The 14,447-nt window shown below is 36.6% G+C and overlaps 1 protein-coding gene across 1 annotated transcript; it reads right to left on the reverse strand.

The window, feature by feature from the left end:
* Positions 1 to 415: 415 nt before the first annotated feature.
* On the reverse strand, positions 416 to 5,017 carry LOC122846517 (adhesion G-protein coupled receptor G2-like). The gene is made up of 17 exons (XM_044143536.1): positions 4,827 to 5,017; positions 4,674 to 4,745; positions 4,497 to 4,565; positions 4,229 to 4,420; positions 4,071 to 4,106; positions 3,922 to 3,996; positions 3,697 to 3,832; positions 3,429 to 3,585; positions 3,206 to 3,334; positions 3,017 to 3,127; positions 2,884 to 2,932; positions 2,368 to 2,468; positions 2,137 to 2,285; positions 1,787 to 2,052; positions 1,599 to 1,689; positions 1,233 to 1,516; positions 416 to 1,145 (listed from the first exon to the last, which is right to left on the reverse strand). The coding sequence occupies exons 1-17, from the start codon at positions 4,924 to 4,926 to the stop codon at positions 1,027 to 1,029; spliced, it is 2,136 nt and encodes a 711-aa protein (XP_043999471.1). The 5' UTR covers positions 4,927 to 5,017; the 3' UTR covers positions 416 to 1,026.
* Between the last annotated feature and the right edge of the window lie 9,430 nt (positions 5,018 to 14,447).

Raw genomic sequence — 14,447 nt, forward strand, 5'->3', positions numbered from 1 at the left:
TATACCTAGGAGTTGTTTTGCAATTCAAATTTTAAAGGATTCCTTTTTGAACATTCAAATAGGGGAAGTTTTAACTTAGTAATTTCCTCTTAGGTCTAGGTTACATATTCTCAGTCCTCTGAGCCATTTATAATTTTAGGTGCATTTTCCTGCAGGAAATGGTGAGGTCACTTCTTGTTAGCTACTCTTCTGGCTGAAAATAATTATCAGCAGGCATGCAACACATCAGATTGGTTGAGGTTGAAGTACAACATTGTGCTTCCGATTGCACATTTTGCCGTTTTCCTTCCACAAACTTGCAAATTGTAAGTGGGTCATGTTTACACACTTAATCAAAATCCAAAGACATTATATGCTAGCAGATCATAGTTAACCTTCAAAATGTTAAAATAGAAATAGGAGCCAGAAACAAAACTAATATAGTAAGCAATTTATTGAAAATGACATTTAGATTCCAACAAACCCCTAGTGAATACATTTTCAAGACCATTATTTGTCTCGCAAACTAATCTTGTTGGTGACTTAAACAAATATTAGGCATGCTAATTTTTTCTTTTTAAGTATTTTCAGAGGTTCCATATAAACAACCTCTTTTACAATCTGTACAACTCATTTGAAAGACAAGATAACATCCTTTACAAAGAAATATTCTGAGTCTTTATTGTCAAAGTTTATTGGGACATCTTGACCTGGAAATATCTGTTCACTCTCCTTTGCCAAAATTCCCTAAATGTGTCAGATTTTGAGAGAATCTTTGCTCACAGATCTTTTCGGCTCAACCCAAAGATTTTCAATCTGAGCCATTTTAAAAGTGTAACCAAAGGAGATACTACACATCTACTGCATTTAACTCAACACCCAAAGTCCAGCAGAAAATGTTTTGAAGTTTTGTCTCTAGAACTGTGATTAAAATCCAATTGACTCAACAAGTTCTCTTTAACTTTTCAAATGACAACTCCAGTTTCCTATATACAATAAGTCAATACAGTATTAGTGAAAGAAACCAAGGGTGCAGGACTGAGTAATTTATCTATGGGAAGATGACGTGTACACATTTTCGGTGGTCCCACTGCTGCTTTTAGATTGTTTAGTGTCGTCTATAATCACCCTGCTTGAAAAGTAGTAGTAGACGAACAGGAAAAATCCTGCAAACACAGAATGGGTTGTTTTGGTCATTTTCCATTTTTATTTACTGTGAAATTCGAAATGTTAATAGTCATGTTTCATCCTACCTTGAAAGGAGTTAAGGATGGTGAAGATGTAGTAGGAGGGAAGGAGCAGAGGGCCATAGCTGAAAAAAGCAAATCCCCAGCTGATGCCCAAGAGGCAGAAAAGACCCACAAGAGAGAAAAATCTTTTCTTGGTGGAGATGTTGTTTTGGGATTTTGCTTTTTTGGATGAAAATTGTTTGATCTGCACAACAGTTACTATAAAAACTGTTAAGGTGAAGATGAACACAATGCTATAGTAACCAATGTTCACTCCTGTGTGGACTGTAAAATCAGGGATCCAGCACCTGAAAGTCATGACAGAAATGCAGTTATTCTAGAGAAAGACAATCAAGTTTAAAATCCAGTATATATTTAATGTTTCCTTACATAGATACTGAGGTTCCATTGTCATCAGAAACTTCGATGGAATCGTATTTGCTCGAAGCGAGAAGTCCAACAACCACCACAGCTGGAACAACTGAACAAATATTATCCATTACTGAAAAATGCAAATATTGTTCTTCTTGATTTTATAGTGTGCACTCAAACTGATGTTTTATCCTCGGGTGTCTCACCCCATCCCGTGCTGCAAATCTTGCACATGTAATATTTGATGTCTGTGGAGATCTGGTGTAGATTGAAGTACAGGTGCAAGGCCTGCATGAAGAACCATGTGAATGTGGCCAGCATGCTGTAATGCAGAGCCGCTGCCATCGCCACACAAGCTGCTGAGACCTTCAGTTTAGCAATCGACTCATTTACCAAGAAGCAAAGGTTCAGGAGGAACAGGGCGACAAAGAGATTCATGAGGATCTTTACAGCTTCACTGGCTTTATTTTTCCTGTGAAGCGAATTGGTTTGCGTTAACAACATGGTTCAGAGAGGAATAATTAATGTCAAAAAGCAGACTTTTTGGTATTTTTACCTGACCAGAAAATGCATGAAGAGAGCCACGCCCAGGAAGAACATGGACATGCCACAGCCAGCCTTTGTGATTTGGGTCAGGGTTTTCAAGTCAGATGAACTTATACCTCCAGTAGAATTGTTACCATCTTTGCCAACAGGCAATGATGACTGGTTCAAAATAACGAAGTGTATTTAATAAATCACAAAAATGTCAAAAGTGACTTTAAAATATTGTATACAATCTTCTTACCATGAGAATAGCAAAAAATGTAAGATGAGAGCAGCTGCATGTAATGCTGCCATTGACTTGTGTTGTCAGACAGCCCTCTGTGGTCCAGTTTGCTTCGGTCCCTGAAGGACAATAGGAACACAAAGCAAAGACATTATTGGATTTTCATAGGTGAGAACAATATGGGCTAAAATTTGACACTGACCTAAATTGTATTTCTTCTGCTGTTACATTCACATGCAAGTGAGCAATCAATGACAAAACATTATGAAACTTTGCATTAAGTAAAAGGTAAGATTTCTTTCATTCTAATTGAAAAAAATAGCTCAGACTATAATTAAGAGGTCACATGACTGATTTTCTTTTCACTTAAGTCAACTAGTAAAAGTAAAGTCTGCAGTATCTACAGTCTACATATTTTGAGACACTAAAATGAAGTTGAGTTAAATCAACTGATATCTTTCGATACAATTCCTGAGCCTACAGTTAGAAACTTCATAGGACACTTTAAAATTTGCATAAATTGAATCAACCCACCATTATCATTTTTTCCATCCCATGATACACAAGTGGCATTAAATCCGGTCTGTATCAGGGTTAAAAAAAGAAAAAAAAATTAGTCTTAATCTGTTTAACTAAAAGTTAGTATGAAACTTGTTAACATATTTACCGTGTACACATTAGTGAACTGAACGTTGATGGTTTGTGAGAGATTAAATATGTTTGCTCCCATTTCAATCCCCAGCATTTCGTTTTTGAAAAGGGAACGATTCTGGTCAATCTGTTGAGAATGAAATGTAGGTGATATTAAATTACTATGTCTGAGTTTTAGCAAAACAAGATCATCTTTGTGTTTTACCTGAGGAATATCTGGAAAAAGCAAAACTCCAGCAAATGATCCGTTGTTTTCAACTGCCCTTTTACTGGCTTCCTTAGGAAGGTAAACACTTCTAGAGAAGTCCACCACTGCATCATTTTCCTTGAGAATCTGTTACAGGCAGAGCTTGTTTAGAAGAACTCAGATGATAGATATATATTTGTGATTACTTCTCTGTTTTCTCGTGTCAACAAGCACTACTTACATTTACATTCCCACCTGATGTGAAACCAAAGTTCATGACTGTGTGATTCTGTTTTGGCAGCTTAGCAATCACTCCAGTGACATTTCCCATTTTGATCTCTGCTGTGCTTGCATTGCCCATTTGACTCAGTGTGGAACCAAGATTATTCATAATATTCCTGAAAATAATAATTTAACATTAGCCAACAGTAATATTCCTGACGTAATGACACATAGAGCCTGTAGTTTGCTTGTCATCCTCACATTATTGAGATTAAAAATTGACTCACGCTGCTGCTGCTGTATTTATAGATGTGTCTGTAACATTAAGGGTTATGGTTGCCTCTGCCTTCTTCCCTGGTAGCTTACAAGTTACAAATTTTGTGCATTGTTCTATTCCAACAATATATTTAGTCTCTGTTGCACCTGCAGGCACACACACACATACATGCACAGCTTGTTCATAATATGCGTTAGAAATTTGCTTTAAATTCACTTATAAATGCAAAAATTACCATAACATTGTTCTTCTTCTCTGATCAGATTTTGTACACATAGGCCATCTTTACTCAGTCTGATATTCTTGAGACCTTAAAGCAAAACATAAGACCTTGTTAGGAGCAGTTTTGTTGCTAACAAACCTTATGCTGATGGACAGACTTACCTGTTTTTAAGCACTTGTGAAGATTTAGGATAAAACCTGAAGGTGAAATAAAGATGGTTAATTTTAAAATTAATTCATATAATGATTAAAGGAGCAATATACACTCTATCACCAATAGGGGGCAACCTTGCCCCGCTGTTCATGAACAAATGACTTGCCTGTCGAATTGTTCAACGTTGAGAAACATGAGAAATTGCAAGATGTGTTACGCAGCAATACAACGTCATGGTTTTGTAGAGAATTTTCAGGTCCAGAATTTTCAGGTAGATTCAGCTGGAATTCGTTGTTGTTGTTGTTGTTCGGAGTTGCTGTTATGTTGCAGGTGAAATTCCTGCAACAGCCTGAAAATTCTGTCAACCAGAAACATTTAGTCACCAAGATGGAAACTTTCATGGTTATTTCCAAAATGGACCAGGAAAATTTTACCTGCGGGTGTTTGGTTTGCCTGGATGTTAAAACACAGTTTAGTTTTATTCTCCTTTTGAAAGATGACCTCTTAAAAAAAACACACACACACACACACAAAACCACTGTGAATTTGCTTGTATTTGTTATGTTTACTTTAAGAAGGACAGAATTTCATATTTGTAAACCCAAACTTACCTGACGGGAAATGAAATGTCTGTGGTGGAGGATAAGGGCTGATAAACAGCATGTCTTTGAACCAATGTCCATCTGTAAGAAACACCAGCTGAATCAATGAACCAATAACATTAAACAATACATATCTATAAGCAGTACCCTTTCCTTACTTACTTGTGGCTTCACAAAAGACGTTCTGGAAAACAAACCCCAAAAAGAAGATTAATATCTTTAAAACCAACATCCAGCGATGATGCACAACCAGTGGGAACATTTTCAGAGCATACAGAAGAAATTAATTTGGTCAGTGGCAGATAATATAAGTTTAAGTCCTGCTTTAATGAACAGCTGTGTTTGTTACATGATTCAGATAAAATGTGCATTGCCTTTTTCTACCAAGTGTAGACGCCTATGTGGTGTCATAGAAATACTATTTCACTTGCAAATGATGCGTCAGTGTACCGCAAGAGTATTTTTGGTGCCTATTTTCCTAAAGTGCAGATGAAAGGTAGCCTCTGTTTGTTTGACCTATGAGTTATCTATTTTCCAAGAAGTATTATAGCCACTAAGCTTTTAATTTTGCGTTGTATTGCCAATCTAGTAGGGCTAAACATTGCTTACCAGAATTAATAACAAATTTCATTGGAATTAAGTATTTTTTTCTCGTTTATTTCTATTTATAGTGAAGGAATCTGTTTGTTTGGGGTTTTTTTGTCTTTTTTTTAAAGTAGATTTACACTATAGAAACACACTTTCTGTGTGCCATGGCCATGTTAGTTCAACTGAATAACAATAATTTGTCCCAAACATTTGTTAGTGAGATTTTTTAACTTTATGACCTGTTTTCCCATCTGTTTGAATTGATTGGAATGGTGCTGGAGTTCATGCTTTTTACAAGAGGCATGCTTAAAAAAATATTAAAGTATTACCTGTGTTTTCTATCTTTTTAAAAGGTGGCTCTTTTAATGCTTCAGGACTTGGAAGACTTAGCATAATTGCAGAAATCAGCTGTTCATGCTCCAAAGACGTTCAGCGTGACTGAAATGTAACGGCTTCTCACTTATTGTCTGCTATGTTTACATTTTTCCCCCAATAGATGCAATTGTAATTTGAAAACTCCTTGTCTTAAATTTCTTAGTGGTCTGGTTTTATGTCCTGAGACATATATGTATGACAAAAAAGTTAAACAAAACAAGAAATCTGGAGGAGAAATGCTGTTTCACTGCATTACGTTTAATTGCTATTGTATGAAGCAATATGTTGCTAACAAATATCATCACTCTTCTCTGCAATCAATCTAAATGTACGCACTTGTTTTTGTAACAGAAATCCAAAAAGTATGTCCACTCTGCCAGATGGTTTTACATGATCAAACATTCCCCAGATCTCTGTTAAAGATGTGATGCAAATGAAGTAAACAAATAGCTGCCAAAGTTCAACAGTATTTTTGAAAGAGAAAGGCTTGATTCATAGCTGAACATGGTGACAGTTGTCCATTTGTGCTCCTAATAAATGAGGAGTACATTGGAAGTGATAAAAAAATACAGAAAATTCCAACATTTCTAAAAAAAATAATAATTATATATATAAAAAAATTTAAATAAATTAAAATAGCTGCTTGTGTAAATGTTCTATGTGTATAACATACAGTGCATTTATTTTCATCTAATTGCACACCTTGTTAAAAAGACTTACAGTATTTAATTAATTTTAGGTCAGCATAATTAATAAATTACTTATCAATTCTAAAAGCCAAAGTATTTACCAAAGGTTGTCCTTCTAAAACCCATGCCATCTATATTATAGATGCAGCCTTATCTTTTATGTCTTTCCCTGTGGAATATTTTGGGCTTGGTTGCAGAGGACTTTCACATGCGTGTGAAGTTATATTTACTTTTCTTGGGTGATATGCTGATGTGTTGTTAGGCTGTTTCAGCTCAGCCCAGTACCTACCACATTTGTGTCGCAGTTGTCCTCCTTTTTTGTCACCACAGCACATATGAGTGAACAGTTTGTGAGACTTAAGGTTTTTGCTCATTAGAACCAGAGGAAATCTTCCCCCAGTATCACTATTCACTCTATACATCTAAGCCTTCCAGTCTCCAGAACAAGACAAAGTTCTGTCATCTGAAGAAGTATTCAGATGAGCAAATCCTCTGTATAGAGAGCTGGTGGAACACTTTGTGGCATGGTATCAGAACAATCATTCAATCTTAAATTTTGATAAAGCAAAGCAGATATCTGTGGATTTCATGAGAAACTTCAGATTTCAAAGTGGAGGGATTAGAGGAGTATTGATGCCTCAGGCTTCACCTAAACACTGGACTGTAATGGGGATGAAACCATGATGTTACATATAAGAAAGCATAATTCAGACTGAAATTTTGCTATTTCACCACTCACACCCAGGTGCTACATTATCAGTGATGTTCACAAGTATATTGTTCCAAATGAGAACTGAACCAGACATACGCCGGTTAGTGAGATTTGCCATTGGTGAAGCAGCTTTATTTGGCTTCTTGGTGGTAGTTACTATATCCTCAGCATGTGTTCTACAAAGGGCCTGGACAAGCCATCATTTGATTCAGGTGATTTGAACCAGGGAGAAAACTGGTTCAACACAATAATAAGGAACTCAAAAGCACTGAAGACAAACCCAAAAGTAAATGAAAACACAAACACCTGTGACTCATACATTTTTCAACACATTTTTATATGAGCCATTAGTAGCCTATAATCTAGTCTTTCCAATTAAAAAAGTGACATGGAGGCATTGCAGTTACACATTTGCTGGATGACCTCATCCTCCATATGGCACAATCTATAACTATCAAGCGGAGACGTCACTTAGAGTAATGTTTCATTCTTGACCGGTCAGAGTAAAATGATCTTGTAATCAAAGTGTTTGGGAGTCTTACGAGTTTCAGATGAAGAATATGAGGAGAAGGAGGAGGAGCAGGTTTAGCCTTGTGCTGGAATGTGGGATCTCTGATGGTGTCTTCTTGTCCAAAGCACCTGTTTTTATTGAATTTGCCTGTTTCAGCCTGTAATCCCAACAGTTCCATTCTTTGTATGTATTGGGTTTAGAATTTTGTATTTAAAGAAGCAATAAAAATATGGATACTATCCGAATAATAGTTTATTTACCATAAATCAAGAGTGTGTTAATCAGAGAAGCAGCCAAGAGGTCGACTGGAGTTTTCCACCCAGGAAAACAAAGCAATCACCTCATATTACATTAAAAGTGAAGATGTTTGTTACTTTTCTTTAAAATTTCTTTCTGGTAAGATATTCATGATAAAAGCCAATTACCTCGTATGTTTCCAAATTTCATCACATTGCATTATCATGTCGTTGCCATCCATGTATCTCTGAATGCATCCACACCCCCATTCCAATCTGTCACTCATCCATCACATATTCAAGCATGCTATGATATCACCAGAGTGCAGCCCATCCCTGAGGCATCCTGCCATGACATCAGTGCCTGCAGCCAGGTGGGAGGTGTCTCCCTTGTTCCTGTGACCCATTAACTCAGGCCTTCTTGTGGGTCACCGACCTCAGAACAGAAACCTTATCCTGGACCTTGAAACAGATGCAAGCTGAGTAGATACAGTAAAGCAAAGTGAGAGAAGGGAAGTGGTGTAGTAATGGTCAGTTATTCTGCTTTTAGATGTGGGGGGGCGTGGGAAACAGAGTCACACCGAGGTGTGAAGAATCTGGGTGGGAATCAGAGGACCAAACAGATTATAGACCATGGGTCTATGTGACAATGAAGGCCTAACTGTGAAGATGAGTCACACTACCATGAGAAAAGGTGGGAGAATAAAAGGAAGAGTTGATGGAAGTTAAGCTAAACAGCAGATGATAAGGGATCACAGTGTAGTTCTTTGCAATTAGGAAGAAGGTGTGATGTAAAAAAATATTTCAGAGCTCACATTCTTGAATACTTCTCAAAAAACTACAAATTTAGTCTTAAATGGATGGTGAAGATGAAGATAAAAAAATAAATGGAATAAATAAGCTATTCTTTACTCCTCTTTCAAAGTTGCTCAAGCACTCTTCGCCGCATAATTCCAGGGGTAAATCTGAAAAACAAGAAAGGAAGGAATGAGCTCACTTTGGCAAAGTCGCAGATCAACTTTCTTTATGAATTGACAATTTCATTGAAAAAAGACAGTTACGGACAGTGGACTAAATGATTATTATTTTTATTTTTATTTTTGTGGTACAACATTTCTTTACAAAGCCGTTATTTTTTGTATGCTGTGTTCTGTTGGCATGTTCACATAACTGCGCTATAATTGTCAGGAACACTCTGGCAAATCTCACTGCTGGCAGGCAAAACACAAGTTGACACCATCCTTTTGTCTCGGGGGAATAAATTTGGTGGCTGTCAAATCTGAGAATCTGTGTTTGTTTGTTTGGAATTTCTGCCTGGCAATTTAATATAGACAGAGACCAGCAAGTGTTGTTATTGACTATGATATCAAGGTCATTTTACAGAAACCATTCCCACAGTAGACGAAAGCTTTCTGTATAACTAAAATTGCAGAAGATGATCAATGACTGTCAGGCCTGCAGAGGAAATATTGAGCTGCAGTTTCTGGCAAAGTATTTGTATGCCTTGAAACATTTTACATTTCATCACAGCACATACTTCAAAGTAGTAGTGTCACATATTTACTGTGAATTATGGATATTTAACGTGAAAGGAAATTTATGCATAGTTTTCTAGAGTTATTACAAATAAAATCTGTAAATGTGACAAAAGTTAAAGAGGTGGAAGGACTTTTGTCATGCAATGTACTTTAAACTAGATCTACATACACAGTTTACTATGAATAACAGCTCAAAGCTTAGTTGAAGCAATAATCTGTACTTCAGCAAAAGTATACTTAAATTTATTATCAATATACCTCTCATTTGAAGGGCAAAACTACCACTATACATCCAAAGCTAAAAGCCAAAATTTCCAAATTTAAATATGGGAATAAATTAGTACCAAATAGGGGCTGCACAGTGGCACAGTTGGTAGCACTGTTGCCTTGCAGCAAGAAGGTCCACCGGGGGTCTTTCTGCATGGAGTTTGCATGTTCTCCCTCTGCATGCGTGGGTTCTCTCCGGGAACTCCGGCTTCCCACAGTCCAAAAACATTAGGGACAAGGGTGAACAGAAAATGGATGGATGAATGCACTATTTTAGTAGCAAGTATTATGTATACTCATCTTATGAATGTTTGAACTCAAAATAGAGCTACATTTAACATAAAAAGATGCAAATAACATTGAGATAAACATAAGAAGACATTAGGAATTTTTTTTTCAACATTTTTATTATACAAAATATAATTTTATATATCTTGTGGGAGGACAAGACGAAGCTCCACCTTTTAAGGAGTGTTTTGAAAAGTGCTTTGAAAGGCAATGGAACGATTCTAATTTAGGAGTCTTAACCGCTCTGTTTCACACTGACTTTGTGTTCCTGGTGTTATCTTGGCGTGGGCCTGTTTTTTGACACTGTGAACCAGGGAGACTTCAGTTACTTGTGGAACATTTAGCATTTTGAATTACAATGACTTTGTAGGAAAATTAAAGTCTTTCACTTCCTTTATAATGAAATGAGAGAGGAAGCTGTTCTATCAAAGAGTTGTTTAAGAAGGCTAAAGTTAAATCAAAAGCAAGGGCAAAGTTCAAATCCTAAATGCAATGCCATAGGAGTCCTTTCAGCAAGCTTTTCTTGTTTAAGTTGATCTTTACAGAAGATGCCTGAACTCCTCCAACAGGATTTACAGGACCGATGAGCAACTAATGGAAACTTACAACCTGCACATTTTGAAAGCAAAAAAGAAACTGTCTTCCCTGACAACTGAAAAAAGGAGTCAATTTTTTATTTTTATTTTTTTTTTTACAAATTTTGATGATTTTGCTTAAAAATTGTTTACTATTTTTGTTAGAACTCAGTGGGCATCTGACATAATTATGCTCTCTTGTTTTCTGTCTTTGTTTCCAGCTCTAATGTATTTTGATCTACTCAGCCGCATCAAAGCAAAGAACATTTTCACTGTATCTGGTAAAAATGAAGCAGATAAATATGCAGTACTTACCTGTTACATTAATTTTCATTCATCACTTTTTGGCCCTCTGGCATTTGTGAAAAGGTGTACTTCTATTTAAATGTGATAGGGATGATGGCTTGATTGCCATGCAAATTAATAGTTTGTGTCATTCCTTTGCTGCTGTCCTCTTTTTGGGGACCCACATTGACATCCCAGCTTGACTTTGTAGAGGTCTGTTTGTTAAACATGGTGTTTTCACTCTTGGCCATCTTTGCCCTGCAGGAGGCCAGGAGCTTCCTGCTGAGCACGGGAGTATCCTGAGTCACCACATTAACCCAACAAAAGAAGCAGATAAGACGAAAGCTAGAAAAGGTAAAAATGCCTGGTACCCTACTGAGTCACTGCCTCCCCTCGTCAAACCAGTTTGAGACTGTAAATCCCTTGCATTCAAATTGCTAATACGTGCGTATATCGTACATACACCAACTTACTTTGGGGAAAAACCTCAATAAATTTAAATATTGTCAAAAATGTCATTTAAGTAATAGAATTCAAAACATGATACTTCTATAGATTCATTAAAGTTAATATGAAGAGTGAACAATTTATTACTCTAAAAATTAAAATATAATTTAAAAACCAATTAAATTATTTTAAAATATATATGTTAAAAGGTTTCCTCAAACATGCTTCACCAAATCAAAAACAAAGCAACGCTCTACATATATTTGTGATGAGAGAATAACATTGTACCATAATATACATAATTATGGTACAATTCCCCTTTAAAAACTGTCTCTAACACCAGCCCAGGGTAAGTACTAGAACCAGTTTGTGAAAATGTCCGATGTGTCATAGTTGCTTGGCTGGCACTACAGCACAGGCAGAATTAAAAAGCAGAAATGGAATACAAAAAGTTTAATGAAGAACAAGGTTGACAGAAATTGCACAAAGGGAACAGGACATCCAACTGGGGTGAGAATAACAGAATAATCCAATAAAAAAACAAGAATCTTTAATTCAGAGGTGCGATTAGTAACATGAAAATCAGGTGAGTGTAATCAGGGGAATGATGAAGAGCTAAGGGATAGCACAAAGCAGGGGGACTGAAGGAAGAACACTAATTAGCACAGATAACACAGAGAAGACTGAACTTAGACATGAAAGAATCCACATATCAAAAGGGAAATAAGTCTAACACTAAAATAAGAGGATAAAGAGAATGAATGCACAGAGGAAAGAAGTCCAAAAAAGTAAGAAGTTAAACACTAAGGAATGAACCTACATGGTAACACTCTAAAAACAGTAATGCACAACAGACGGATTATGTGAATATGACAAGATCTCGCTAAGCATAATAAACCCAGAAGTGAGCAGAAAACAAAAACATCTGTGGATCATGACACCAAGCCTGTTAAAATAACCAAAAACACTTGAAAGCTAGTGCGCTGTGAAATTAATCTTTATTATACAAGTTTTTGCTTTTGAACTAATCTATTATTGAGACGCAGATGTACCAAATATGCACCATAGGCTTTAAGAGCATTTCAATGAATGAACTTTCAGACTAATAAAGCGCTCAATTATGTATGCAGGATTTATAATCTCCCTAGGAGACTGAAATAAATATTCAAAGAACAAAAGGAAGCCCTTTATAAAGCAATCTTCACTGAAGGGATTTATTTTTATTTTTTTGATCAAGCAGATGGAAGCAAACAAACCAGACCCCTCATTGAGCTCAAATTGTATCCAGCAGAGATGAGAAGAATAAGAGTTGAGGTGGGAACAGATTGAAAACTTCACTATATATTTGTCTGGAGTGCTAAATCAATAATCCTGCTTTGCTGTGAACTTCATGGGATGGAACAACTCAGAAACACTCACATGTTTATTAGTGATTATACTTGTTCGATCACTACAAAAGGGAAGAGAAAACACACTGATGCCTGGGGGTGAAATGAGAGGAAAAACAGACAATAAAGATTTTTTTTTTTATTGAAGGATCTCGGTGTTTTACAGTATGTTTCTTTCCATATGGGAATACCAACAAGATATCTATCTATCTATCTATATATATATATATATATATATATATATATATATATATATATGTTCAACTTTCCATGAATATTAATGCCATGGACATATTGAACTATAGAACACAATGCTGTGCGTTCTCTAAGAACTATAGTTATCAGAGACATGCTAATTAATAAATCATAGTGTCAGACGTGCTTCTGCATCAAAAGGTGCAAAATTTGTAGTCAGCTGTGCTGGAGCCAAACCAAACGAGAAGAAAGAAATACGTTGGCCATCTGAATCAAAACATGAAACAACAAAGCAATTCTTGGGAGAAAAGTATTGATTGAAAGCCACGGTGCGGTGTGAAGAGTTCAGGTGCATGTGAATATGGATCTGTGAATCTGTACTTTGCTGGGACAGATGTGCAGGTTATTTAGAGGTGAAGGGTTATAGGTTCAGACTAACAGCAGCTGCAAAAAGTTGTCTGAAGGTTACAGGAAGGCTACATCTTTGATTTTTTTTTTTCTTTCTTTTTTTTATTTGATGTGTCGAAATTGACTTTTTTTTAGGTGAAGCTGCATTGTCTACATGCAATTAAATGTCCTTTTATGAAGGATTTGAATGCCTTGAGGAAAGCATCTGAGGACGTTACGTTCTGTTTGAATTTCATTATCTAAATTCCCTTCCACTTGAAAGGGGACCCTTCCCCTCTATTAATAATTGACATTTTATTACTGATTCTCCTCATTGTGGCAGGCGTGTGCTTTGATGTGAGCCATGTTGTTTTATCAGTCCAGTACTGTGTATTGATTGCTGGACAGATAGAAGGACTATCAAAGGAATTCCTCATGGGGCAGTCAACACTGGGTCACCTCATACTCCTGGAATGTGGTTTCTCTAGCTCACTCTCACTGTCACATCTCTCTCCACATCCCATTTACCACTGATTATATTTGGTTCATCCCGCTTGCACGCTGCCTGTTTCGGTTAAATATTCACAAGAATAACAAAGCTGTTGAAATGACATCATCTCAAGTGGAGGGAAGAGATGTAAACAAGACTGGAGGAGGGCAAGCTGGCAAAGGGGATGGAAGTTCTCTAACTGGATTGGCTGGTATTGCTTGATGGACTGGCTTTTCTTCATTGTCTGCTCAGTCTCATCTTCTGGGTGAAGATTACAGTGGAGGATGAGCTCATAATGCAGCGATGTCTGTGGATGAAATACATCCACAGACGTGAATGGAAGTCACAAGGAGTGGGAATTCCCTTTTATAAGCTTAGCCATAAGTGAAACTACATTATTCACACACAAAAAAATTAGGAAAAGGCTCAATTGTTTTTTTTGTTGTTGTTTTTTTTGGGTGGGGAGGTTGGTAAACATTATCCTTTTGTGATGACAGTGATTATATAACTCTCAGACTTCCACATGAGCTGCTGATCATCTTCTACACTGCCGTCATACAGTCTGTCATATGTTTGTCATTTCTGTGTGGTGTGGCTCATTTACAAAACAGGACAAGTCCAAACTGCAATCAACAATTATGTCTCCAGAGAGGACCATCAGGACGGACATTCTCTCTATTCATAACCTGTATACGTCTAGGTTCACCTACAACACATCCTGGTCAGAGGTTATTTAGGGCTTTACCCTCAGGTTCGCGCTGCAGAGTACTACCTTAATGTCAAAAACTTGCCAACACAGAGACAGTTTCTAT

Source organism: Gambusia affinis, linkage group LG16 (genome assembly GCF_019740435.1).
Source record: "Gambusia affinis linkage group LG16, SWU_Gaff_1.0, whole genome shotgun sequence".
Lineage (NCBI taxonomy): Eukaryota > Metazoa > Chordata > Actinopteri > Cyprinodontiformes > Poeciliidae > Gambusia > Gambusia affinis.

Coding starts and splice junctions, on each gene's coding strand:
- LOC122846517 (XM_044143536.1), bottom strand. CDS start 4,926: ATGTTCCCACTGGTTGTGCATCATCGCTGGATGTTGGTTTTAAAGATA. Junction 3,833..3,921: donor AGAAGAAGAACAATGTTATG/GTAATTTTTGCA, acceptor GTGTGCCTGCAG/GTGCAACAGAGACTAAATAT. Junction 2,053..2,136: donor TTCATGCATTTTCTGGTCAG/GTAAAAATACCA, acceptor TTCGCTTCACAG/GAAAAATAAAGCCAGTGAAG.